The sequence below is a fragment of the Rhinatrema bivittatum genome, chromosome 4, assembly GCF_901001135.1.
Source record: "Rhinatrema bivittatum chromosome 4, aRhiBiv1.1, whole genome shotgun sequence".
In the NCBI taxonomy this organism is placed as follows: domain Eukaryota; kingdom Metazoa; phylum Chordata; class Amphibia; order Gymnophiona; family Rhinatrematidae; genus Rhinatrema; species Rhinatrema bivittatum.
Genome location: NC_042618.1, coordinates 475,271,356 through 475,298,033, shown reverse-complemented (window position 1 = coordinate 475,298,033; position 26,678 = coordinate 475,271,356). Strand labels below are relative to the sequence as shown.

The window sequence follows — 26,678 nt, the reverse complement described above, 5'->3', positions numbered from 1 at the left end:
CTTTATTTTGGCGCGTGCTTGTGCGCGTAAATACATTCATGCAGATTTCTTTGAGAAATCTAGGAAGAAGAACTTGCCATACTAGGGCAGAGCAAGGGTCCATCAAGCCCAGCATCCTGTCTCCAACAGTGGCCATTCCAGGCCATAAGAGCCTGGCAAGTACCCAAAAGCTAAGACTGCCCATGCCCAGACCACACCCATGCTCCAGCCCTTTTTGAAAAAAAAACATTTTTGTGCGCGTACCGGGAGACCTGTGCATACTCTTACGCTTTTTAAAATTTGCATGACGCATGCCGGCCCGACCTCTGCACAAATCTCCTGGATTTGACGCGCATAGGGTTTTAAAATGCACCTTTGAACCTCTAGTGGCCTGGTGGAGCCCCTCTTAGGCCTGAGGGCAAACTTTCTGCTCTCAGCTTTCGCACCCTACCTGTGCTGCTCCTGGTAGCTACCGTTCTGGGCCTGCGGCCCACATGTGTTGCTCCCCAAGGCACTGGGCTGAACCACAGTAGCACGTAGTAGTGAATATGACCTGGCAGGCACCAGGCGTGAAATGTGGTCAACCGGCTGGATGGCATTTTTTCCCCCTTGGCTGATTGATATCCACTGTTCATCTGATGCTTTACTGCCATCACTCTGATGCCCATATGAGGTTTTGTTGAGGATTAGCACCATAGCACCTAAAAACTTTAGGGATTGATATCTTCTCAGGACATTTTAATAATTTTGTTAATTTTAATTATCAACTGAATGATATAGAGATTGGTAATACTAAGCTTTATCTGCCAGCAGTTATTCTGGGGTGGTTGTTAGATTAGCAATAAACTAGTATGTAGAAGTGAATTATGAGCTGCTTGGAAAGGGCACAGGCTCCTTTTCAAAGGGAAACTCTCCGGGGATTTTCTCTTTGGAAGTGCAGGCTGGCACTAGGTTTGAAGCCGTAGCAATGCACGCATCTCATGGTACACGTGGGGATTTCAAAAGGAAATTCCTGCACGTGCCTTCCCTCCGCTGTTTTTGTTTTATTTATTTCCATCTTTCAGGCACATCAAAGCAGATGACATTCAGGTTCTGTGAGTATTTCCTGGTCCCCAGAGAGCTCATAATCTAAGGGCCTGATTCATCAAGGCATTTTCCCATGGACCCAGAATGGGAGAAATTTCTTAGTGAATCAGGCCTAAGTTTGTACCTAAGGGAACTCCCCCACTTTTTTCTGCGGGTAGAACATAGTTTTCAAGAAACTTTCACAGAAACCTATCTTCATAAGTACTAATGTCCGGGGCATTACCAAGCATACGCAACATTTGCTGCATGCAAAATGCTCCAATGCCCTTCTCCCAGGAGACGCTACACTTTCTGTATCTAAAGAATGCACGCGATAATATTTCCTGGGTTAGATTTCAGACTTGTACTTGCAGAGCTTCACCTCAGAACTTTTATTGTCAATTTTAGGGAACTTGCTTTCAAACACCGCAGTGCTGGGTTTATATCTGGGTTTTCTTTATAAAGTCTGGGCTCTGGGTGGCTTTTCTCTGTTGTGTGCCAATAGTTTCATTTTAGTAGATAAAGCAGAGTGTACCAAGAAGTTATCGTTCTCTGCAAAAAGACTGGCACTAGGCTTGCCTGCTCCCCATTTTTCTTCGCCATGCCCTGTGCTTTGTGTCGTGTTTCACTTTTTATTGTGGTTACAGGAGTGGGATGCCCGAAACAAAGACAGTATCCGAAGAGCCTTGGAGCACTCCAATGTTGTGATTAATCTTCTTGGAAGGGAATGGGAAACAAGGTAATGGATTTGATTTTTTGCACCTTATAGGCCTGACACTTCCAAAAGAAGAGTATAAAAGACTGAATAACATACATGAGGCCAGAAAGCAAGGCTAGAGCAAGCTTGTTATCTTCTAAGGCCTCCACTTCATGTGCCACAACACACAATGCAGCTTTGCTTTCCTTTCGTACAAAGTGGTTTTGCTTTACGTACAGATTTAGTTGAAAGCCTTACTATGTTAGTAACAAGCATATTAAAGGAAAGCTTAAAAGCAACCGACCTATTACAGGATTCTGATCTGAAAGTCCCTTTTGTAATTTTATTCAAGGAATTTCCGCTTTGAGGATGTGTTTGTGAATATTCCTAAAGACATTGCTCAGTTTTCCCGGAACGCTGGAGTTGAGAAGTTGATCCACATATCTCATCTGAATGCTGATGTGAAGAGTCCGTCCAAGTACCTTCGAACCAAGGTACTAAAAACATATTTGGGGCTATCATGATAAAATAATTATTACTACTATTACTATTGCTTATCTCTTAGAAAGTGCTACTAGACATATATACAGTACTGTGCCAATACACACAAGAGACAGTCTCTGTTCTGTGGAGCTTACAGTCTGTTCAGACAAACATACACGACAAACAGTCTATGGGAAGTGTATTTATTGTAGAGAAGTGATTAGGAATTAAAAGTAAGCTAAAAAAGGTGAGTTTTTAGACTGGATTTGAATGTGGTCAGAGAGGGATCATGATGCACCAACTCGGAGTTTTTTCCAGGCATATACGGCACAGCAAGGTGGGAAGAGCGGAGATAGGAATTGGCGGTGGAGGAGAATGGCACAGATGAGAGAAACTTGTCAGATTAACAGAGTTCACAAGGAGGGGTGATAGATAACCAATATCAAGGATGCTACACACCCAAATTGCTTAAAGTTAAGTAAAAGATCATCCTGCAGCAGGCAGTGAAGGACCAACTGAAGGAGATGTTTTTAGTCATGGGCTGAGTCCTTGTGGTGCCCACTGTCCTCTCCTGTGTGGTGCAGCACAGGTTTAATTTTGAATGGCTGCAGCCTGGTGATGGGTGGATTTCCTTGGGTTTTCTGTACCTATGTGTATTTCTCTACCTGTGACTTCCTGTTAGGATTTGCTTGAGCCCCCCTTGCATGTTTTTCCAAGTTTCAAGATGGAGGTAGATTACTTTTCCTTCTAACACATTCCTGACATCTGTTGGGAGTTGGGAACAATTCCAGTGTATCCGTTATTTTTCTAGTGTGTAGCCAGATGGACTCAGGACCAATGGGTTATATGCTCCCCTGCTAGCAGATGGAGACGAAGTCATGTTTCAAAGCTGACGTCACCTTAGATACACCCCTGCAGTGATCTCCGCCCCCCCCAGTATCTCTCCGTCTCCTAGTAGATGTGAATGTGCTTTCCCTATCGGGATTGCTGTACCCTTTAGAAGAAGAAATTCTACTTTAAATTGAAGAAAGATTGAGCCCTCTCTGTGGTTATACCTAAAGGTCCCTCCCCCAGTTGAGAATCCCTGAGGTGATTTCTGAGATCCCTCAGAGGTTTGCCTTGGTTCCAGTAGCCGGTTCCCAGCATGGACTTTGCTGCTGAAGCAGCTGAAAGGCAGCAGATGCAGGAAGCCGAGCGCGGCGGTGACAGCCAAAGCCCTCTCACCCTACAGCTGCAGACCATGTCTGTTCTTAGCTGGTAAGCACTGAGCCCCCAGGTAAGTTTTAAAAGAAAAAAAGAGGCTTTCCTGATCAGAGACGTTGAAAGAGTTTCAGTAAGACTTCCTCCGGTCTCCTTACTCGGAGCGCCATACTGATGTTCCTGATCTGTTGGTGTAAAAGAAAGTGGCATCTGAGTGGGTTGAGTGCCCCCCCCCCCCCAGTGGGCTAGGTCCTGCTTCAGGCTTAGTTGGCACGCCACATGGTAGGCCATGTCGGCGTGTTCTTGTGCGCCTTGTATTACCCTCCTTACAGCTTGGGTACACGTGGTGCGAGCTGGCTCTGCGCGTGCACTGCACACGATGTCGCGCACAACGTGCAAAACTACAGAGGTGCAGAATTCTCGAGCGCATGGGCGGTGCATGTGCCTCGCTGCGGCCTGCTTAGGTGCCCGAAATATGTGCGTACCGGCTGAATTCGCAGCTGCTGTCTATAATGGCTCCGGCAGCAAAGAAACATAAGCGCCATTCTCTCTGGGCTGCTTGTCATACTAGAGCTATACAGTCTGACCTGGGTTCCTACTTGTGTCAGCACTGTGAGGAGACCCAGGGAAGTTGCCTCCCCAGACTTTACCAAACCTGGCTCCTCCCATTCTGAGGATGGGTCAGCCACAACCTTAGCCAGAAGTACCCCAGATCTCAATTATCCTGGGGCTGGGTCTTCCATGAGAGAGGAAAATTCAGTGGCACCTACTCCAGTACTTCCTGGGCTAGGTATGGACCCAGCTGCCTTCTCTTGGGTGGAATTTTTTCAGGGCCTTCAAGCCTTTGTACAGGCGCAGTCTGCCTCACTTGCCCCTGTCCGGACAGAACCACAGCCGGTAAGGCCTTCCTCTCCCAGCCCTATCAGCAGATCTCAAGACATGTCTCGCTTCACCAAGGGTATTCCTGGCAGGGACTGGACAGCACGGACAAAGAAGAGGATCCAGATTCCTTGGAAGATGGCGAAATCCCTCCGGGTTTAGAACCTTATTGGATCATGTTACTCGTTTTCCATAGAGATGAATTGCTGGCCCTGGTTTCCCAGACCCTGAAGACACTGGGAATTTGTGGTGCAGGCTCCAAGACAGAACCAAAGAAGAATCCCATTCTGGTGTCTCTACGGAAAGCCTCTTGCTTGTCTGTACTAAAGAAAAGGAAATTATCAGGAAAGTAGTAATTTCCTAGCATGTAGCCAGATCGAATTGGGACCAATGAGTTAGTCTCCCCTGCCAGCAGATGGAGATGGAGTAAGGCTGTAAAGCTGACATCACAGCATATGTACCCCTGCCACGACCTCAGCCCTCCAGTATTCTCCGTCTCCAGCAGATGGTTGACGTACCTCTCCCTATGGGGATTGTACTTTTTGGAAAGAGAAATTCTACATTTTAAATTGGAGAAAATTGAGCCCAGCTCTCCTGCGGTGGTACCTAAAAGTTCCCTCCCCCAGTTGAGAATTCCTGAGGTGATTTCCAAGATCCCTCAGAGTTGTGCCTTGTTCCGGTAGCTGGTTCCCAGTGTGGACTTTACAGCTTAGGCAGCTGAAAGGAAGTGGGTGCAGGAAGCCCAGCATGGTGGTGACGGCCAAAGCCTTTCCCCCCGCAGCTGGAGACTCTCTGAACTCAGCTAGTAAGCGCTGAGCCCAGATATCTTTAAAAAAAAATAAAAAATGTACCTTCTGATTCAGAGACGATTACAGTGATTCTCCCAGAACAAGCAGGATGGTAGTCCTCGTATATGGGTGACATCATCGGATGGAGCCCTGTCACGGAGCGCTTTTGACTGGCACACTGAGCATGCCCAGTATGCCACTAACCCTGTGGCCACACGGGGGTCCCCCTTTAGTCTCTCTTTTTTTTTTTTTCTGCGCAGCAGTTGCCTCGCAGTTCTTAGGAGCTCTGTGAGAATTTCTCACAATTTTTCGTCACGGAACTTTTCAAATATTTCTTCAAATTTTCTTCCGTCCCTGGGTTTCACATCGTGTACCAACCTCCACTAACGTTCCGGTAAGTTTACCATGTTTTTTGCGGTCTGTTCCCGGCATTGTACTTATCAGTGCCAGACGGCCACAGACTGCGCGCCGCCCCCTTTTTCACTATGGTGACCGGGTTTCGGAAGTGCCCCGCGTGTCCGAGGACTACGTCCATTATGGACCCTCACGACATCTACGTTCTATGCTTCAGGCCTTCCCACGATGTCCAACATTGCACTAATTGTGCTCAAATGACCCCTAAAGGCTGCCGCGCCCACCTGGAGAAGATGCAGCACTTGTTTGCCTCAAAGCGCTGGTCTCCAAAGACTCCAAGTAACAGCGCATCGAGTCGGAAGATTTTGTTGTCTTCGACCACCCCCCCCCCCCCCCCTCCATTGACGTCTCAACAGCATCGTGACTCCGGTGACTGTCCGTCACCGGCATCGTCCCATTCAAAGACTTCAGCTCCAGAGAAGGACCAGGCAGAGTATCGCGAGAAGCATTGCTAACGCGAATCTTCATCCAGTGCCGGCACAGACAAGACAGCGGTATCAACCTCAGCCAAGCCACCTTCTAAAAAGTCCCGGGGAGAGGAGCCCCCATCCTCCTCTGGACCCAGGACCCCAAGGCGTTCCCCACCTACAACGGTGCCGGGTGCCGAGACTCCACAAATTTCTGTGGGCCCTCTGGCAACATCTAGCCAGCCTCCAACCCTGGGCACCGTGTTACCTATGCCGGTCTTCTGGGAGGAATTGGACCGGATGGTCCAAGAGGCAGTACTTCATGCCCTTCAGGGCTTCCAGTCACCACAGCACCTGCCCCCATACAGACTCCTGATCTGGTGCCTGTTATTTTGGCTCCGCTTCCCGAGCGTTTGGACACCCTGATCAGTGCCTTTCCATCTGTGCCCACACCTTTGGGATCATCGGCACATTCCCAGCCACCAATTCCTCCCCTGACATAAATTCCAATTCTGGTATCTTTGGACGATGAAGATGCGGACCGTGGGGCCTCTCCAGGAGCCACCGATGCCGGAGCCGATTCTTGGACCATCAGGCTTAACTGTCCCTCGACGTCCATCGAAGACACTGATGCCATCGGTGCTGCCACCACCACCGTCCTTGGTGTCGCCACTGCCGATCTCGATGCTTCATCATCTGTGCCACCCTCCCATCCATCTGGATTTGGACTTCTACCTTCATCTGAAGGGCCGCGGTGTGAAGGAGACTCACCATATGACCCTTGGGGGGACGATTCCTCTGACTTACAAGCTTCTGAAGTGCTTTTGTCAGAACCTTCACTCCCGGAGGAAAGGCGCTGCTCCCCTGCAGAGTACCTATCCTTTGCTAGTTTTATCAAGGAGATGTCCAAAATCATTCCTTTTATATTGCAGATGGAGGAGGATGCCAGACATAAAATGTTGGAGGTGCTTCAATTTGTGGATGTCCCTAAAGAAGTCATGGCAATTCCTGTCCACGAGGTTCTGCTTGACCTCTTATACCACAGCTGGGAGCACCCTGGAACTGTGCCTCCAGTCAACAGGAAAACTGACACCACATACCTGGTTCAAGAAGCTACAGGTTTTCAAAAGAGCCAATTACTCCACCAATCCGTAGTGGTGGAATCCACCCAGAAGAAGGCTAAGAGATCTCTGCCTCACTCTTCTGCCCCGCCTGGCAAGGAACAGAAGTCATCAGATGCTTTAGGCTGCAGAGTTTTCCAGGGATCCATGCTGATGGCCCATATAGCAGCCTGATGAAGCAAGAGGGTAGGTGATCTAAGAACGCCGTGTGGGCAAACAGTGGATTAGACACCAGATGTTGTCCAAAATTTCTTTATTTGAATGGAGACACAAAATTCAAAATATCGCCCGACTCAGGCCGAGTTTCACCCCCCACGGGGCTGCCTCAGGGGCTAAAAAACAATTATAACATGTAAATACAAATAATTCTCACATAAACATGAAAGTGACCACAGAGATATTACTTTGTCAAAAGAAATAATTAATTTTACCTGTATGTAGATTTATTATAATTCCTATATTCAATATATCATGGTACAAGTGTCTGATAACCTAAAAATAAATTGAGCAATAGCTTAAATTATGAAGGCAACATACATATATAAATGGATCAGTAAAAATCACTCCAAAAACATAGACAAATATAAATAAACATATGAATGACATTCTATATAAATGAAAATGTTTTATTTTGTCATCGATGCAGAAGAACTTCTGAGACTTTGTGTCCATCTTGAACTGGCAAATACTCCTATGTTGATATTTTTCAGATGCCCCTGAGGAAGCTTGTTTTGCGAAACACCGGCCGTGTAGGGCTGTGTTTATACCGTGCATTGAGAGATTGCTTATCATTTCTTCTTCACATTGTCAACGGAGTTGAGTGTCTATCAAAGACTGTTTCTGAAAGTCGTTTTGATTGATTTTTTTAACTTTATGACAAAATCAAAAATTCAAAAAAATTCAAAAAAATTTTTTTCAATTAATAAAATTAGGTATTTTAATGATGGTGAATGATTAGAGGTCCGGTTGGATTTTGGGTTAAAATCACAACGTCTGGCTTGATGACACAGTCACGTAGGCTATAATTTAAATCCTATTCGGTTGCCCTTGTTACTGACAGTTTTACCTATTGGGTTACTGTATTGACTCCTTTTGTTGTAAGATTTCAATTACCCCAATATTGACTGGGTAAATGTAACATCAGGACATGCTAGAGACATAAAGTTCCTGGATGTAATAAATGACTGCTTCATGGAGCAATTGGTTCAGGAACCAACAAGAGAGGGAGCTATTTTAGATGTAATTCTTAGTGGAGCACAGGATTTGGTGAGAGAAGTAACGGTGGTGGGGCCGCTTGGCAACAGTGATCATAACATTATCTCTAGCCGGACCCACATTATGGAACTCCATGCCCCTTGACCTCAGACTCCAGAGCAATCATATTTTTCAAAACAGAACTCAAAACCTGGCTTTTCAAATAAGCCTTCAAGAAGGAGAACGTTGCAGGCAATTAAATTAAATAAATGAATTAAGGATAAGCGGCATATAGCACCCAATGCCTATATTCCAGCTCCTATTGGAATTAGTTCAACCTATTTTTAACTATAGTCAACCATCAGGATGAATTTCTATTAAACACTCAACCACAAGTAATGTCTTTTGATATAAACTCTTGTTTGTTACCGAATTCTAATGGCACCACCCATGTAATTTATGAGCTATATTTTCCTTTGATATAGGTGCCCTATTGTAAACCGTTATGATGGTGAATAACTTAATGACGGTATATAAAAACTTTTAAATAAAAAAAAAAAATAACTGGAAGGGGGTTAATAAGTAAATCTGCAGCTCTAACACTAAACTTTCAAAAGGGAAACTTTGATAAAATGAGGAAAATAGTTAGAAAAAAACTGAAAGGTGCAGCTGCAAAGGTTAAAAGTGTTCAACAGGCATGGACATTGTTTAAAAATACAATCCTAGAGGCGCAGTCCATATGTATTCCACACATTAAGAAAGGTGGAAGGAAGGCAAAACGATTACCGTCATGGTTAAAAGGTGAGGTGAAGGAGGCTATTTTAGCCAAAAAAAAAATCCTTCAAAAATTGGAAGGAGCTATCTGACGAAAATAGGATAAAACATAAGCATGTAAGTGTAAAACATTGATAAGACAGGTGAAGAGAGAATTTGAATTGAAGTTGGCCATAGAGGCAAAAACTCATAATAAAAACTTTAAAAAATATATCCAAAGCAAGAAACCTGTGAGGGAGTTGGTTGGACCATTAGATGACCAAGGGGTTAAAGGGGCTCTTAAGGAAGAGAAGGCCATTGCAGAAAGACTAATTCTTTGCCTCCGTGTTTACTAATGAGGATGTTGGGGAGATACCAGTTCCGGAGATGGTTTTCAAGGGTGATGAATCAGACGAACTGAACGAAATCACTGTGAACCTGAAAGATGTAGTAGGCCAGATTGACAAACTAGAGTAGCAAATCACCTGGACCAGATGGTATGCATCTTAGGGCAGGGGTCCCCAACCATCGGTCCGCAGACCAAGACCGGGCCATTGGGGGATTTTTGCCGGTCCACGGCACCGCCAAGCACCGGCAGGTGTGTCGCGTGCTCCCGGTCTCTCCCGCTGCTCTTCCTTCCCTGCTGCCGTTGCCACCAGGCTATCAGCACGTTCAAGCCCAGTGGGAACAGCAGCGGTGCTAGAAGAAGCTGTGGCACCCACGGCTGGGCTTTTCTTCTTCCCGTGCCTCCCCCTCGCCCTCCCCACATGACCCGGAACAGGAAGTGATACACAGAGCGGTGCGCAGGAAGATCGGCCGTGCCGCATGGAAAAGTAGCAGTGGCGGCAGCAGCATCGGCCCCCGAGCAATCAAAGCAGCCGGTAATCAGGAAAGGAGACAGCAGCATGAGCCTCCCGCGGCCGATGGGATTCTTCTTTCTTGGCCTGAGGAGGCTGCTGCAGCTACCATTTGTGCTCGGGGGGGGGGGGGGGGGAGAGTAAGTGAGTGAGAGAGAGAAGCAGGCAGCCTGCCTGTGTGTGATTGAGAGAAACTGGTCAGAGAGCTGGTGTGTGTGTGTGTGTGTGAAAGTGATTGCTCAGGGAAATGACTGATGTGTATGTGAGAGTGTGAGGCATTAGTCAGGGAGGTGTGTGTGTGTGTGAGAGAGAGAAAAAGCATGGAAGTGAGAAATCTGGGTATGTGAGACAGCATGGGCATAAGAAGCCTGGTGTTGTGGGGTGTGTATGTGTGTGTGTGTGAAAGAAACCATGGGAGTGAGAAGCCTGTGTGTGTGTATGCATGCATGAGAGAGAGAGACTGGTTGGTAAGGTGACGGTGTGTGTATGAGAGAGACTCGTGTGTGTGAATGTGAGAGAGAGAAAGTGATTATGGGAATGAGAAGCCTGTGCATGTGAAGAGAGTGAGCATGGGAGTGAGAAACCTGGGTGTGTGTGAGACACAGCATGGGAGGGAGAAGCCTGTATATCTGAAAGAGAACATGGGAGTGGGAAGCCTGTGTGTGTGTGTGAGACAGAGAAAGTGATTATGAGTGAGAAGCCAATATATGTAAGTAGAACAACGGAGTGGGAAGCCTGTGTGTGTGTATGCATGAAAGAGATCAGGTGACTGGTGGGTGTGTGTGAGAGAGAGAAAGAAAGTGATTTATGGGAATGAGAAGCCTGTGCATGTGAAGAGTGAGCATGGGAGTGAGAAGCCTGTATGTAAACAGCGCATTCCACCTGGCACCGAGGCAGAGGGGGCTGCCCATCAGCACCGGGCACTTTTGAGATGCTTCATTGAAGAGAAAAGCTAAAAAAAAAAAAAATGAAAAAAATCAGCTTTAAAATGTGAATGGAGATCGCTATGAAGAAAAACAGTGAGCATGAGACCCGCCCCCTTGTGATGTCATCCAGCCCAGCATCGAGCCGGTAAACGGCGCCATTCCACCTGGCGTCGTGCGCCGAAAGGGTGCGACAAAGGGGCACTCCCCTTTGTGCACCCCTTCGTGCAACCCTTGGTGCTACCTTTTTTTTTTTTTTCGTTTTTTTCTTTTTTCTTTTTAACTTCTATGTTTCTTCCACGTTTGTTTACCTTTCTCTTTTTTTCATAGTTGTTATCCCTTGTTAACAATTTTCATTGTTATTAATGTTAAATGTATTTGACAAAGGTAACTTTTTTCCTGCATCTCCTGTTTTAATGTAAACCGGTATGATTTGTATATTATACAAGAATGTCGGTATATAAAAATTAAAAATAAATAAATATATATATATGAAAGAGAACATGGGAGTGGGAAGCCTTTGTGTGTGTGTGACAGAGAAAGTGATTGAGAGTGAGAAGCCCATATATGTAAGTAGAACACGGGAGTGGGAAGCCTGTGTGTGTGTGTATGGCATGAGAGAAACTGTTCACAGTAGATTGCAATCTCTCCATGCTAGAGCTGTTTCTTACATTGGGCCGGTATTGGGGAATACCTTACCTCGAGTTGCATGTACAGAGACAGACATTAAGGTGTTTAGGAAAAAAAATTAAAGCACATTATTTTAATGAAGTTTTTGCATAACCGTGTGCTGCTTGTGTTTTTTATTGCTTAACTATTTTATTATTTTATGAGTGGTTTTGATATCTGCCTTGAACTACCTGTGCGGGAATGTGCAGAATACAAATTGAAATCCTCCAGCACTATGGTGGACTTAAGGTCCCCTGCTAAGCTAGACAGAAATTTAATTACTGGAGACACATGTAGGCCATCAGCCCAGGTGGGCAGTAAAAGAGACCAGCATTCAAACATAGAGGTGAAGGCTCTGCAGCATCAGGACCTGGATGACTTGCCATCATTGATGGAACCATGAAGTCTGCTTTATATCAAAATTCTAGAGGAGAATGTCAGGCCATCCATCCGTGAGCCGAAGCTGAGCTGATGCAGCAAGACGACAACCCTAAACGTTCAAGTAAGTCCAGTACAAAATGAAGAAGAGATCAACGTCCCGACCTAAGCCAAGCTTTTCATGCAAGAAAGCCCTCAAGCGTTGCAGAGTTGAAACTGTTTTGAATGGAAGAATTCTTCGAGCAGTGTGAGAGACTGATTTACACTTACAGGAAACATTTAAGTAACTGCATCTCAAGAAGTGGCCAACAGTTACTAAATGAAGAGGTCACATACTTTTTCACACAAGAAAACTTCATGTTAAATCTTTTTGGTTGAATGAATTATATCAAAATATATCCTTTTTGTCTGAGTTATTTATTAATGTATATTGTCTTTTTATTATCAGGATTTAGATTAGGATATCATATTTTCAGTATAAATTGTGCAAAAATACACCCCTTGGATTGGCCTCTGTTGGAAACAGGATGCTGGGCTTGATGGACCCTTGGTCTGACCCAGTATGGCATGTTCTTATGTTCTCCATACTGAGAGGTTCACAAACTTTTTTTTTTTTTTTTCCCTCAGCACTGTGATAGTGACCGAACACATATAGAGATGCTAAGCTTAGCTCACTTTTCATTGCCTTTCCTTGCTTCCTGGCTCCATAGCACCTTGAGAGGTGCCTTTTCCAGACCAAATTTCAAAGATGGCTTTACTCTGAAAATTCAGCCCTTGGGAGCTTAATTCTTTTTTTGCATAATTTTGTTTAATGTATCTTGAAAGTTTCTTACTAATGATACGAACCATCTCTGTGCTCAGGGGAACATCATGCCCGACCCAGGGCTTTTCTGGTGCAGTGGTTTATTTATTTACAACCGTTAGGTCAAAATGAATACAAGGCAAACCAAACTTTCTTTCTAGCCGAGTGCTAACTTACTTTACCTGCTGTACAGGGGGTTCTGGCTACCCACCCTAACTCACTTTCTTCCTCTCTGAGGGAGGAGAAGAGATTGTAAAGCTGAGCAGGAGTTGTGGATGGGCTGAACGGCCTTCATCTGCCGTCATGTTCTCTGTTCCTATGCCAAAATTCAAGAGAGTATGGGACAAGCACAAAGAAAGTCTGGCTTTTATTCTCCTGTCGATAAATCACAAAATACAGATATGACCCTTCAAGTTTACCCACACAAGATAATTATATACACCTTGTCACTTCTCACCTAAGTTATAATCTTCAATCTTCTTTAGTTGATATTTTCTATTTTTTATTATTTTTTTTTCAAAATAATTTTTTACTTTCAAATTCTCTTAATCATCGTTCTGCAGAGATAACTAAGTGGAATTAAAAGTAAAAATTCCACCTGCCCTCCTTTGATAGTCTCATCTCTCCCTTTTGTACAAACTGGGGTGTGGTATGGAGTCCCAGCCCTCCTACTTCATGGGAGTCCAACTCCTGGGACGCTTTGCTGTCTTAAAATGACCTTTCCTTTCTTGGTCCCTGGGAGTTTTCGTAGCATGCTGCCTAGTTGCTCGTGGTTCTTCGTTTCCATTTGTCTCGTCTCGGTCACATGTACACAGAGGTGTTTTAAGTGGCCACGGACTGTATATTTCTTTCTGCCCTGTTAAGTGCACACAAGTTGGATGAGGCCATGGGGCTAGCACAGTTCTTCTTTGCCTGGCCCTATCCTCTGTAAAGATTCCAGAGGAGTTAGACTTTTACTCAGAGATCTTGAGTCAGATGTACTAAAGGGTTTCACCATTTTGCATCTGTGGGGGGGAAAAACAAGCTCAGTACATTTGTGTTAATGGCTGCTTCTGCACACTTAGAGAGAGATTTTCTCAGGGCTGAAAGACATCATCTGTGTAATTGCTTTTTTTTTTTTTTTTTGTGCTATTGTGAAGGATTACATCATTTCCCTTTTCTCTGAGTGCTCTGTCACAGTGGATGTAGCCTATTTGAAAATTAGGTTATACCAACCTGATGTTCTTTTGCTAACCTAATGCACTGCTTATAACCTGGTTCATTGATTTTTGATTTGTCGTCTTATTTCTCAGGCTATTGGAGAGACTGTAGTGAAGGAGGAATTCCCCGATGCCATCATTATGAAGCCCTCTGAGATGTTTGGAAGAGAAGACAGATTCTTCAATCATTTTGCAAGTATGATTCTGTTGGCTCATAAAATAAGCTTTCCTGAAGGCGTTTCTTACTACAGTGGGCAGGGACTCTGCTGAGGGTGCTTTTATCCTGGTTATATTCAGCTTCCAGCTCAATCAGAGCTGGCCCCTACTTGGGGCTATGGTGCCATGACTTTTTGTTGACAGTTCCTCAGGGTACATCCCCTGCCCAGCCCAGCAACTCCAGTGACAAACCTTGGTGAAGGGTCCCTCCAAACCCTGCATGTGTTTATCAACATTGTGTGATTGCTGAGACTCTTTCCCTGTGACAGGAGCAGTGAGTGCTACCTCTGCAGCAGACGCCAGGCCTGGGAATTGAACATCAGCTTTCCTCAAGTCAGTGTTCTTAGGGGGAATAGTGATGAGGGTGGCCAAGGTGTGAGGCATAGGAATTGCATTGGTAAATCTCAGAACTTATAGTTTGACTATGTCTTCTAATTTCAGGAGTGTGATATACAGTATATTTCTTTTCATTTAAAAAAATATACGATTATCTTTATTCCAAATGCCTCGCCCTCCATCCCTTACTTGCTGATCTGTTTGCTGTGCAGTCTGAGTCCTTTGCACTAAGAGTCCACTCAGGCCCAGTTCTTCCTTGTTGCAGCCCCCCAGGTCAGCCAAACGATAACACCTTCGGCCAGCTTTGGGCATTGTTGATCTTTACCTATTGGAGCCACGCGTATTGATCAGTTTGACAGGCTGGTTTGGGCTTTTCCGTCATAAAGAAAGAGGTGGGACTCACCTAGGTGTGGCACTTTCTAGATCAGGCACCTCGAATGTTTCCATAAACGCCTCTTGACAAAACTGTTGAGGGAAGTAGGTCTCCGTGTGTGGTGCGGACTATGGCGAGACCTTAATAAGAGCCACAGACTCACCTGTAGCAATCTGTGTTCGCACAAATATTCCAGCACTCGGATCGTAACCAGAAGGCCCCAGTGTCTCACGTGAGGTGGGTGCTGAGCCAGTCAGATTCTTCCATTAAGTATATATTTATCCTCCTCATTTTGGTAGAAGTATAAGTGTAGCAGATTTTTTAAAAAGTCAGTCATGGAGAAAATGCTTGATTGAAAACGTTTTCTTCTCTTCCCCCCTTCCCATTTGTATTCCCCCTCCCCCTCTCCAGGGCTGGGAGGGTCCTGCTCTCGGTGTAGCTGTCCTTCCTCCCTCTCTGGGCCTTAGCATGCTTCCCGGGTGATGCGCCTAGGACCAACTGACCTCCTCCCGCAGAGGATCTAGATCTTGATCCCTAACGCTGCAGTGCAGCCACAGAGCCAACCCATGATGCCTTTTTAAAGAAAATATCTAAGTCCTGAATTGTAAAAGTCTGTAAATGCAGTGCATACAGTTTCATTTAATCATATTGCTTATGAGGTGCACCTGTTTCCCAGATATGTTCGTGGATTTTTTGCAGCAGCTATTCCTGCCGGCACCACAGGGAGCCGTAGTAACACCTTATAGTGAATCTGGACAAGCCTAGATCATGATGCATCGGTGTCATATGTGCGCCACAGAGACCTGCAGTTGTTGGAACTGTGCCTTCAGGTGTAATTACAGGGATCCGAAGAGATTTAAAGTTTTTAGCAGAAAGGTGTCATATTGGTTGGCTCATTTGCAGTCTGCTTGCAACCATGGGTAAAATCTAGTTCCCTGTACGTACCAGGATCAGTCCAGGACACCTGGGTTGTGACTCCGCACCAGTAGATGGAGACAGACTAAAACTTGTGGGCGGAGCCATATATGCCCCTGTGCCAGTCACAGCCCCTCAGTCTTACTCTGTCTCCAGTAGGTGGTGCAGGTTTGGTCACAGCCCTGGTTCCCTGGGGTTTTTTCTTTATGGTCAGGGTTCCTTGGTTAGTTAGTTTTGTTTAGTGTTAAACACATAAGTTTTCTGCTTTTTTTCTGATCTTTGGATTCCCGCTGGTCCTGCCTCCCAGGGGGGTTTTGGAAAGTCCTGAGGGGACCATCCCCCCCTGGTCGAGGCCGCTGCTAGGGTCGAGGACCCGCCTTTTGCAGTAGCAGCGTCGGGGGTGACACCGGGGAGCCCGGTTCACTCACCCCCGCTGGAACACAGGCCTCAGGACCGAGGACAGCGGCAGTAGTAAAAAAAAAAAAAAAAAAAAAAGTTTGGCTGTTTTTATTTTGCGGCGGCTCCTGTTTTACTTCAGTGCCGGCTCTCCGTTCCTTCGAGGGGGGGGGGACTGTTGGTGCGCGTCCGCTTCAATTATTTAATTTAATTTCTTTTTATTGCTTCTCTCCTCCTCCTCGCTCGCGCGGCTCGTGGCATGCCAAGAGGCTCGGTTTGCCGCGCGCGTGGCTCTCTAGAGAAAAAGTTTGCTCTGTCAGCGTTTCTGGCGGCGAGGGTTCGTCGGGGGCCGCTCCGGGGGTCCGGGCTCAAACGCCACGATCGCCGGCGCGCGAATCTGCCGTCGCTGCAGTCCCGGGGGACCCGTTCCCGCTCAGCGCGGGAGCGGCGGCCATTTTAGCATCAGGCCGGGAAACCACGAGGGAGGCAGCAGGAGATGGCGGCTTGCCTCCCGCGCTTTCTCCACAACGGCGACCCGCTGGGGGTGGCCCCGGGGGAGCGGGGTCTCCCGTGCATTCCGGATCTGGGGAGTCCGGTTCCGGGTCTTCCTACTCCGCGGATTTCGCGCTCTTATTGCGTAAGTTTTTAAAATGCAAGCGCCGCAGTAAATCCGGGAAGACAGGTGCAGCGAAGGGATCTGGCAGATCCACCAGATCCCGGAAGAGGAAATCTATCACGGGCCCTGATGGGGGCGCCATACGGCGAAGCCGTCCCTTGCGGGGTGTTCCGCAGGACACGGACTCAAGCTCTTCCTCCCAGGGAGAGGATGACCTGGCCGAGGAGCCTCTTGGGGGGGCTGATGGTGCGCCGGATGAAGGTCCGTCTCAGCCAGCAGGGGGAAAAGGAAATCCTGCCGTCGAGGGGGACGGCCCTAAGGTGGTTCGCTTGTTCCGTAGGGAGGAACTGTCCCCGCTTATCCCGGCTATACTCCAGGAGCTGGGAGTGGAAGCGCCTGCGGTGGTGCCCAGACAGGGAGCTAATATGGACCCAGTTCTACTGGGCCTCACGGGGCCCGCAGTGGCTTTTCCGTTCATCTTTACGGTCTCGGACATCCTGTTCCGGGAGTGGGACACTCCGGAGCTGGGCCTCAAGGTGAGCAAGGCCATGAGGAGGCGCTGGAACTGCTCCGTCTGCCGAAAGTGGATTCGGCGGTGTCCGCCGTAACGAAGCGGTCGACGATTCCTGTTACGGGAGCCACAGCTCTCAAGGATATCCAAGACAGGAAGCTGGAGGTACAGCTAAAGAAAATTTTTGAGGTGTCCGCTTTAGGGGTCCGTGCAGCCATCTGTAGTAATTTCGCTTGGCGGGCCAGCCTGCGCTGGGCACAGCATCTGAAGGCTAATGCAGGTCTCTCGGAAGGGGAGGCCAGGCAAGCTGATCAGCTCAAGGCGGCGATTGCTTATAGTGCTGATGCGCTCCATGATCTCCTTCGGTACCTCGGCTAGATCCATGGTTTCGGCGGTGTCGGCTCGTCGGCTCCGCTGGCTTCGCAACTGGGCGGCGGACGGATCATCCAAGGCCCATCTAGGGGCCCTGCCGTTCAAAGGAAAGTTGTTGTTTGGCAAGGAGTTGGATGAGTTGATGTTGTCCCTTGGTTAGAATAGGGCATTCAGGCTGCCGGAGGATCGGTCTAGATCTCGGTCTTCTTTCACGGGCCGTTCCCGCTTCCGCGGCGACAGAAGATCCCGTCCGCAGGGGGCCGCTGGCTCTTCTTACCGTTCGGGACCCTCACGGTCGTCCTCTTGGTCCCAGTCCTTTCGAGGAAAAAGATTCGGCCGTCAGGGAGGAGCCCAGGGAGGCGCGGGTCCAAAATCCTCCCAATGAGATGAGGCCGGTCCATCCCTCGCAGCAGCTGCGGTCGTTCGTCCCAAACGTGGGAGCTCGGCTGCAGTTGTTTGCCGAGGTATGGGCCCAAATAATGTCGGACCAGTGGGTTCTCGACGTGATAATTCAAGGTTACGCGTTAGATTTTGCACGGACCCCATTCGACAAGTTCCTGGTGTCGCCATGCAAGTGCCCCATAAAGCGCGCAGCGGTAAGGGGAACCCTCCAACGGTTGCAAGCCTTAGGGGCAGTTCCCCCGTGCCCATAGGGCAGCAGGGCTTCGGCCGTTACTCCATTTACTTCATCGTGTCAAAGAAGGACGGCACCGCAAGACCAATTTTGGATCTGAAAGGTGTAAACAGATGCCTTCGCATTCCACGCTTCAAAATGGAGACAATTCGGTCGGTAATTGCCTCAGTCCGGCTCGGCGAATTCCTGGCATCCTTGGATCTCACAGAGGCGTACCTTCACATCGGCATCCAGCCGTCCTACCATCGGTTCCTCAGGTTATGTATCCTGGGCCGACATTATCAGTTTCGAGCCCTTCCCTTCGGCCTGGCCACGGCTCCCCGGACATTCACCAAGGTGATGGTGGTGGTCGCAGCTCAGCTTCGGAGAGAGGGGTTGCTGGTACACCCCTACTTGGACGATTGGCTGATTCGAGCCAAATCCGAGACTCAGTGCCGGCAGGCAGTCAACAGGGTTGTCGCTCTCTTGCGATCCCTGGGATGGGTGGTGAGCCTCAGCAAGAGCCACCTAGTTCCCACTCAGTCTCTGGAGTACCTGGGGGCCCTGTTCGATACCAGGAAGGGCAAAGTGTTCCTGTCTCTGGACAGAGTTCGCAAGCTTCAGTGTCAGGTTCGCCGCTTGTTGTCTCTTCGGCTACCACTGGTCTCTGATTATCTGACGGTTTTGGGTTCTATGGCTTCAACTCTATCATTGGTCCCTTGGGCTTTTGCTCATCTGTGTCCTTTGCAATCAGCGTTGCTTTCCCGTTGGAAGCCGGTGTCAGAGGAGTTTCATCTACCACTTCCGCAAGCAGACCACTTGACTGGCGGAGTGTCTCTCCTGGGGCCCAACTGGACGGTGGTAACCATGGACGCCAGTCTCTCTGGCTGGGGAGCAGTCTGCCTGGGCAGGTCAGGGCAGGGCAGGTGGCCCTCGACCCAAACTCAGTGGTCCATCAATCGTCTGGAGACCCGGGCGGTGCGTCTGGCTCTACAGTCCTTTCTGCCGCTGATACGGGGAAAGGCGGTTCGGGTGTTGTCGGGCAATGCCACCACCGTATCCTACATTAATCGCCAGGGGGGAACGAGAAGTCCTGGCGTGGCAGAGGAGGCGCAGCTCTTGCTAGCTTGGGCAGAGCGCAATCTCAGCGACCTAGCAGCGTCTCACATTGCCGGGGTCGACAACGTTCAGGCGGATTTTCTCAGCTGTCATCATCTGGATCCCGGAGAGTGGGAGCTGGCGCCGGAGACTTTTCACCTCATTTGCCGAAAGCGGGGGACGCCTCATATGGACCTCATGGCTACCTGGCAGAATGCCAAGGCGCCCAGGTTTTACAGCCGTCGGAGAGAGAGAGGAGCCGAAGGCGTCGACGCGTTGGTCCTTCCTTGGCCGACGAGTGTCCTGTTGTACGTGTTCCCTCCGTGGCCGATGATCGGCAAGATTCTTCGGCGCATCGAATTGCAACCGGCAAGTGTAATCTTGGTAGCGCCAGAATGGCTGCGGCGACCGTGGTTCGCAGACCTCTTCCAGTTGTCGATAGCGTCTTCCCTTCGCTTCCAGGGGTTTCCGGGCCTCCTCCGTCAAGGCCCCGTTTGTTCGGCGGATGCGGATCACTTCTGGCTCGCGGCATGGCTTTTGAGAGGCAGCACTTGCAGAGGAAAGGTTATTCGGATGCGGTAGTCGCTACGTTGTTGCGGGCCCGAAAGCAGTCTACCTCGATGACTTATGTTCGCGTCTGGGTAGTCTTCGACGAATGGTGCACGGAGCGCAATGTGGTTCCTACCGTGGCTCCCGTATCCGATATGCTTTTGTTTCTGCAGGCCGGCGTGGCTAAAGGCTTATCGTACAGTACCCTTAGGGTCCAGGTGGCGGCTCTGGGGTGTCTGAGGGGCAAGGGGCACAAGGGTTCCCTGGCTCTGCATCCAGATGTTGCGCGTTTTCTCAGATGGGCTAAACACCTTCGTCCTCCATTGCGCCACCCCTGTCCGTCATGGAATCTCGATTGGGTACTCTCTGCGTTGTGCTCGTCTCCTTTCGAGCCCATTAAACGGGCAACTCTCAAGGATCTTACGTTAAAGGTAGTTTTCCTTGTCGCAATTGCATCGGCGCGTCGCGTCTCAGAGTTGCAGGCACTGTCCTGTAGAGAGCCGTTCCTTCGGATCTCGGATTCTGGAGTCTCTTTACGAACGTTTCGGCGTTCCACGTGAAGCAGTCCATTGAGCTTCCAGCTTTTCCCATTCACGATGCGTCGCTGCCACAGATGTAGGAGTTGCGGAGGTTGGATGTCCGGAGGGCAGTCCCTCGCTATCTAGAGGTCACCAATCCGTTCCGAGTTACGGATCATCTTTTTGGTCTCAGGCCCAAAGCGTGGGGGTCCGGCTTCCCGGGCTACGATTGCACGCTGGCTCAAGGAGGCCATTGGTTCGGCGTACATAGTACGGGGAAAGTCTATGCCGCAGGGTCTCCGAGCACATTCTACCTGTGCCCACGCTGCTTCCTGGGCAGAGGCTTCTCAGGTGTCGCCCCAGGAGATTTGCAGGGCGGCTACTTGGAAGTCGTTGCATACCTTTACACGTCATTACCGGCTGGATGTTCGAGACACTGCCGGGGGTTTTGGAGTGGGGGTACTCCGTGCGGGACTCTCTGCTTCCCACCCTCGGTAAGTTAGCTCTGGTACATCCCAGGTGTCCTGGACTGATCCTGGTACGTACAGGGAAAGGAAAATTAGTTTCTTACCTGATAATTTTCGTTCCTGTAGTACCAAGGATCAGTCCAGGATCCCGCCCCAGCTGCTCTGAAGAATCGGAGAGTCCGCTCGTTGAGTTGTTAGGTTGCTGTTTCTCGTTTTGAGAGTTTTGTTCCAGTTGGGGGTTTTTGGACATGGCTCCCGTTGGGGATAGTTTCTGTAGTTAGTTTACCTGTCCTATGCTACTTTGACATTAGGTAAGACTGAGGGGCTGTGACTGGCACAGGGGCATATATGGCTCCGCCCACAAGTTTTAGTCTGTCTCCATCTACTGGTGCGGAGTCACAACCCAGGTGTCCTGGACTGATCCTTGGTACTACAGGAACGAAAATTATCAGGTAAGAAACTAATTTTCCTATTTGGTTTCTAGACCTGACCCTATATCCTTAGGATCCAACAGAGGTAGTGTTCACAGTCCCTGGAAGGGGAGGGTATTACAGTTATCATGCAGCAGTAACCCCTACTGGCTGGTTAAAGAGTGCGATCCATGGTCTGTACAGGAAAGGGAAACCCCCATTCAGGTTGCTGTTGTCCCAATAGTGGAGGTTGTGATGGAGCTAGAAGTCCAAAGAAGCAGGAAACAGTTGTTAGGAAATAGAAAAATATGATATACTAAAAGAAGACGCATTTTACTCTTTTCTGAAGATATTGCTGCAGTGTAAGACTAGTGTGAGGGTCAGGCAGTGGTGGCACTGGAGGTCACAGAGCTGAGGCTGCAGTGGTTACTCCATAAGTGCATGAGAGGAGTAATGAGGGAGGAAAATGTGAATCGCTAGCTTAAAACCAGTGAGCTGAGTTTTAACCACAGTTTGCCAATGGACGTGTGTGTTAATTCTGGCTTCTTTGTTTTCCTAGACATGCGCTGGTTTGGGGGTGTCCCACTCATTTCCCGCGGAAAGAAAACAGTGAAACAACCTATTTATGTAGGTATCTGTACAGAAGGAGAGCAGTTGTACCTGACATGCTTTGCGTGCTTACAAGAATTTCCTGTGTGCTAGGTGGTTGATGTCGCAAAGGCTATTCTGAATGCTGTCTGTGACCCTGCCTCGAAAGGAAAAGTCTATGCTTTGACTGGGTAGGTTATCATCAGTAACTCTCCTAGTACTTTTCTAATATGCAAAAATTATCTGTGCGCAAATTAGAGTGAAAACTTTGCAGCAGCAGTAAAGCACTGCTGAGTAATCACAAGCAAGCTCCTCCTTACTGTGTCTCGTGCCAAATCTTGCTGCTGGGTAGGGCTGCTTTCTTCTAAGAAAAATAAAGTAGTAGAAGGTTTTCCAATTGCAGTATAAGCTCTAGAGATGGGTCTATCTTGGCAAGGTAGCTTTGGCTATGCAATCTATTTTATTATCTAGCAGCCAGCACCTGCTCCATGTTTGGATATCCTTGCACGAACATTTGAACTTTGGCACCTACAAGAGGTAGAAAGATGGCACTTAATTTGCAAACCTCAAAGCACCAAATCTTTTTCAAAAGCACGGGACACTGGTGATTCCAAGAGGGGTTCATAGGGGTAACAGCTACCCCAGACAGCCCCACGCAGACTGACACTTGCCTGCTCGTTTCTGATGTTTTTAGAGGCAGAGATGCACATTTTTAAGCTTTCGCCTCCTGAAGCATTATCAGTATTTACAAAGCTTGTAGAGGTCCGGCAGGGCATGAATGAGGTCCTTTGCAAGCCTTCACGAGTGTCCGAGTGATTTTAGCTGGAGTAGTGCCGATGACAGGAAATGATTTCCCTGCGTCTTGTTGCTGTTTTTTTTAGACCGAATCGATACCTGCTTCATGATTTAGTGGAATACGTCTTTGCTGTTGCCCATCGGCCCTTCATTTGTTATCCACTCCCTCGACCTCTCTATCAGTAAGTAGAACCTTTGCATCTTTCTCTAAGGCAGGTTGTTAGGCTGAGAAAACAAGGATATTAAGAACGGGACATGGAGACTGTAGTGACAGGACGGAGCACTACAGCAAGAGAGAAAAGCAGCCAGCTTAGTAGCCAACGGTTAGCGAATCAGTAGAAAAATAGGTATCATGACCCCCCCCCCCCCCCCTTAATTCTGGGTGCTGTCAAAGCCAAGGGATGAAATGGTGCCCTTATGGAAGGTTTGCTTTTAAGTAACCTGAGGCAGCTGCTACTGTGAAACCTGCCCGTGCTTAAAAATAACATGCTGTCACATGGGGGGTGGGAGGCATGGTTAGGAGAAGCCTCCGATCTCCCAGGAGCTTGTTAATAGCGTGACAGAGGGGACAGGGAGCAGTAGCATCCCCCCACCACTGACAGACTGATCTGTCTGCCACTTGGTGCTGCAGCTCTCTTAGGAAGGGGACCGGGGAGAGCGTGCCTGCTCTTGCTGGGCCAAGCTCGTAGGAGTGTCAAGGGCCCACTATCTCAGTTCTACATTAAAGTCCAGTTTCTCCCAGACACACCATGTCAGGAAAGAACCTCACTCAGGATATGTTTAGTACAACCTCAGTCTCAGATTTATTGCTACTGCTTTTCTTAAGTGCATTGTAGCAGACGGAGCTTCCAAAGTGTAATATTGTACAGAAGATATTGCAGAGTGTGCTTGGAAGATCTTCCATCAGGCTGGTAGCACCCAAAATAATTGGGAGTCCTGTGCAGAGTATTCATTTCCAGTCACGTTCTACCTTTAAAGGCCTGGGGAAGGGCTGCTTTCAGCAGAGCGATGCTTCTTTTCTATGTAATGTGATTATGTTTTATTCTTTCTAACTGTTTAGAGAATTAAAACTACATTGAATAGATTTGTCTCATTTTCATGTGGGTCCTCAACGTCATTAAAAAGTATCTGTAAAACTGGTTACTTTGCAGTTTGAGCAACCCGAAAGGGAGAATGGGTTACACGGAGAGAGTAACTTTTACAACCCGGCAGAAACGCAGCGAGAGGAGGAGTTCTCTCTCTCTCTCTAGTGTTCTGCCTCTGCTGTTTTGAGGGTTTTAGTTGGGCCACACAGACTCTACGGCCCTGTCCAGGGAAAACTATACAAAGACAGGGCCGGAAGGGATCTCAACAGCAATTTGCACTGTACCTAGACCAGCCCAGACAGGTATATGTCTAATCTGCACACTTCCATTAACGGAGATTACTCAGGGTAAATCGGAGGTCTGGTGTTGGTGCAGGATTTTCTTGTCTGTTCTGTAGAGATTTCTGCACAGTTCAGGACACTAACGTGTTGTGCCGTGTTTCACTAACTGCAGCCTAGTCGCAAGGTTCTTTGAGATAAACCCTTTTGAACCCTGGACAACGCGGGACAAAGTGGATCGGGTATGTGCAGTAGATTTCTTTGTTATGCAGGCAGGCCTTTCCCCCTTTTGAGAGCACCTTGGTCCTCACAGGACTGATACCTGGGCATTTAAAAACACACTACTGGCATAGAAGCTGATAGCTGGGCTGTCTAAATTGCAAGCCATGAATACGCTCTCATCTTCACCACTAAATGAAAATTTATGAGGATGAAAAGAAATCTTTAATGAAAAAAGGGGAAAGAACGTATCTATATGCATCTGCCTGCTCTCAAAAGCAGAAATTGGAATTAGAAAAAGGAGCTTTTTGCACTGGGCAGATAGTGGATGTCAGCTGGCAACCAGAGCTGAATCTTGCCTCTTAGGCACAGGGGGGATTGCATTCAGCTGATGGGAGAGCTCATTGTTGCTGATTTTTTCTTTAGGCCTTAGCAGAAGTTGGCATGCTCTGTCCTGCTTCCACCAGCTGCTCTGTTTATATTTCACTGGCAGGAGTGAGACCTGGGCCAGAATCGGCTTTTGCAGGAGTTCCTCCTACACATCTGAAGGGCCAGAGCAGCAGAGCTCTATCCTCAGACTGTACAGACCATTGTCCCACAGTGCTTTACCCTGCACCAGCAGGAAAAGCACACCTTGCACTAAGTTAGAAAAATAAACAGAATTTCAGGCTCATTGCAGTGTTTCTGGGCTGCTTTTTCCTTTCCTTTCAGGTCTATCCAGTAAAGTGCGGCCGCATTTACCCCGCTCCTAACCCGCGTTCTACTCACTTTCCGGCCGCGTTAGCCCTTCCTGCGATCCACAATCCCCTTTAACCTACCCTTACTGCGTCCTAAAATCCCCGGGCAACCCCTTCCGCACGCGGCATGTATATTGCATGCAAACGAGCGAATTAGCTATTCCCTAGCATCGCGTAACCCGCGCCCCGACTATCGCTATCTTTCCCTGCAGTTTTGCCACGCGTTTAACCTGCTAACTTACCGCCTACCCGTACCCCTGCGTTAGAGGCAGGGGTAAGGGTAGGCGGCAAGCTTTCCCCCAGCCCCTGCTCACCTGCCCTGGCCACATCCATGGATGCTGGTCTCTGGGGCAGCCCCAGTCCTCTCCCTCCTCCCGAAGCAAAAAAAAAGTGAAAAAAAAAATTGCAAGAGAGAGAGAGGGGAGAGGACGGGCAATCCTACGCTCGGCGACTTACTTTTGTAGCTCCCCTCCGGACATCGTGGCTTCCCCCGTGCCAGTCCCCTCTCCCCTCCTCCCGAAGCAGGGTGCGAAAAGCAGCCTTGCTCCGGGAGGAGGGGAGAGGGGACTGGCAGTGTGAAGCGCCGAAGCGACTTACTTTTTGCAGCCCCTCCGGACATCGGACGACCTCTCCTGCCTCCAGCTGCTCGCTAAGATGGACGTCTTCAGCGGCCGTGCGGGCGTCCATCTTAGCGAGCAGCTGGAGGCAGGAGAGGTCGTCCGATGTCCGGAGGGGCTGCAAAAAGTAAGTCGCTTCGGCGCTTCACACTGCCAGTCCCCTCTCCCCTCCTCCCGGAGCAAGGCTGCTTTTCGCACCCTGCTTCGGGAGGAGGGGAGAAGGGACTGGCAGTGTAAAGCGACCTCTCCTGGCAATCTCGACTTCCTGGTATCTGTCATTTCAAATGACATTTGAAATGACAGATACCAGCGTGGCGTGAAGCGTTAGGCCTGCGCACCCAGGATACTGTATAGCGCTCTATACAGTAAAATGGGTTGCGCGGGCCTAACGCTTCTTAGACGCAGCTTGCATTTGCAAGCTATTTACATACAGGATCGAGCGATAGGTGAGCTGCACTGTGCGAGCGGCAACCGTGGGCGCGCCGGGCACTAACGCAGCTCTTCCTACCGCTCGTTACTGGATAGACCTGTTTGCAAGGAAATGGGTCCCCCCTCAGGAGGGGTTAGGAAGAGAGGGGATAAGAGCGAGGTGCAAACTCTGACTCTCGTTTAAGTGGCTGGTTATCCAGTTCATGACAAAATAAGTTTCCGTGAAATACACTTTTTTATTGTTCATTTGATATTGAAGGACTAGTTTGGACAGTAAACTAAATAAATAAGCCTGACTGAAAGCCATGCCACGTACTAGCACAGTTATCCATCTTACCTGGCTGGAGTTTCTTTCCCTGCTAGCCAAGGCTATCTACAATGTGTCCTGTCCTGCAACCTCCTTTTCTAGATTTTTTGGCAAAAGCGGAATACTAACTGTAGGAAATAACCAATACCGTCAAACTGCAAGAGCCTTTTAATGCTTTCCACCGTCCCAGGTTCTGCAGAAGCAGCAGATAAATGGGGCATGTCTGTTTAGTGGCCAGCTTTCTGATTGATTAATTTGTATGACTGCAGGAGAATAGTTCATTTGATATGTTATTTATTGTAGTGTTTATAGAGCACCCTAACCCAGGGATCTTTACAACAAATTACAGAGAACTAACTTGGATTAATGCTTAAATATAGCAATGCAATCTTTTTTTATTAAAGTGTTCAACTGTTAAAATCGTG

General features: G+C 48.3%; 1 protein-coding gene across 1 annotated transcript in view; it reads left to right on the top strand.

Annotated features, from left to right (window-relative positions):
* The window catches only part of NDUFA9 (NADH:ubiquinone oxidoreductase subunit A9), a 63,091-nt gene that overhangs the window by 29,659 nt on the left and 6,754 nt on the right, over nucleotides 1–26,678 (top strand). Inside the window, exons 4-10 of the mRNA XM_029597282.1 lie at nucleotides 1,692–1,783; nucleotides 2,094–2,235; nucleotides 13,902–14,004; nucleotides 21,758–21,825; nucleotides 21,901–21,977; nucleotides 22,668–22,763; nucleotides 24,120–24,186. Coding sequence (XP_029453142.1) covers nucleotides 1,692–1,783; nucleotides 2,094–2,235; nucleotides 13,902–14,004; nucleotides 21,758–21,825; nucleotides 21,901–21,977; nucleotides 22,668–22,763; nucleotides 24,120–24,186 — 645 coding nt within the window. The remainder of the gene's footprint in view (nucleotides 1–1,691; nucleotides 1,784–2,093; nucleotides 2,236–13,901; nucleotides 14,005–21,757; nucleotides 21,826–21,900; nucleotides 21,978–22,667; nucleotides 22,764–24,119; nucleotides 24,187–26,678) is intronic.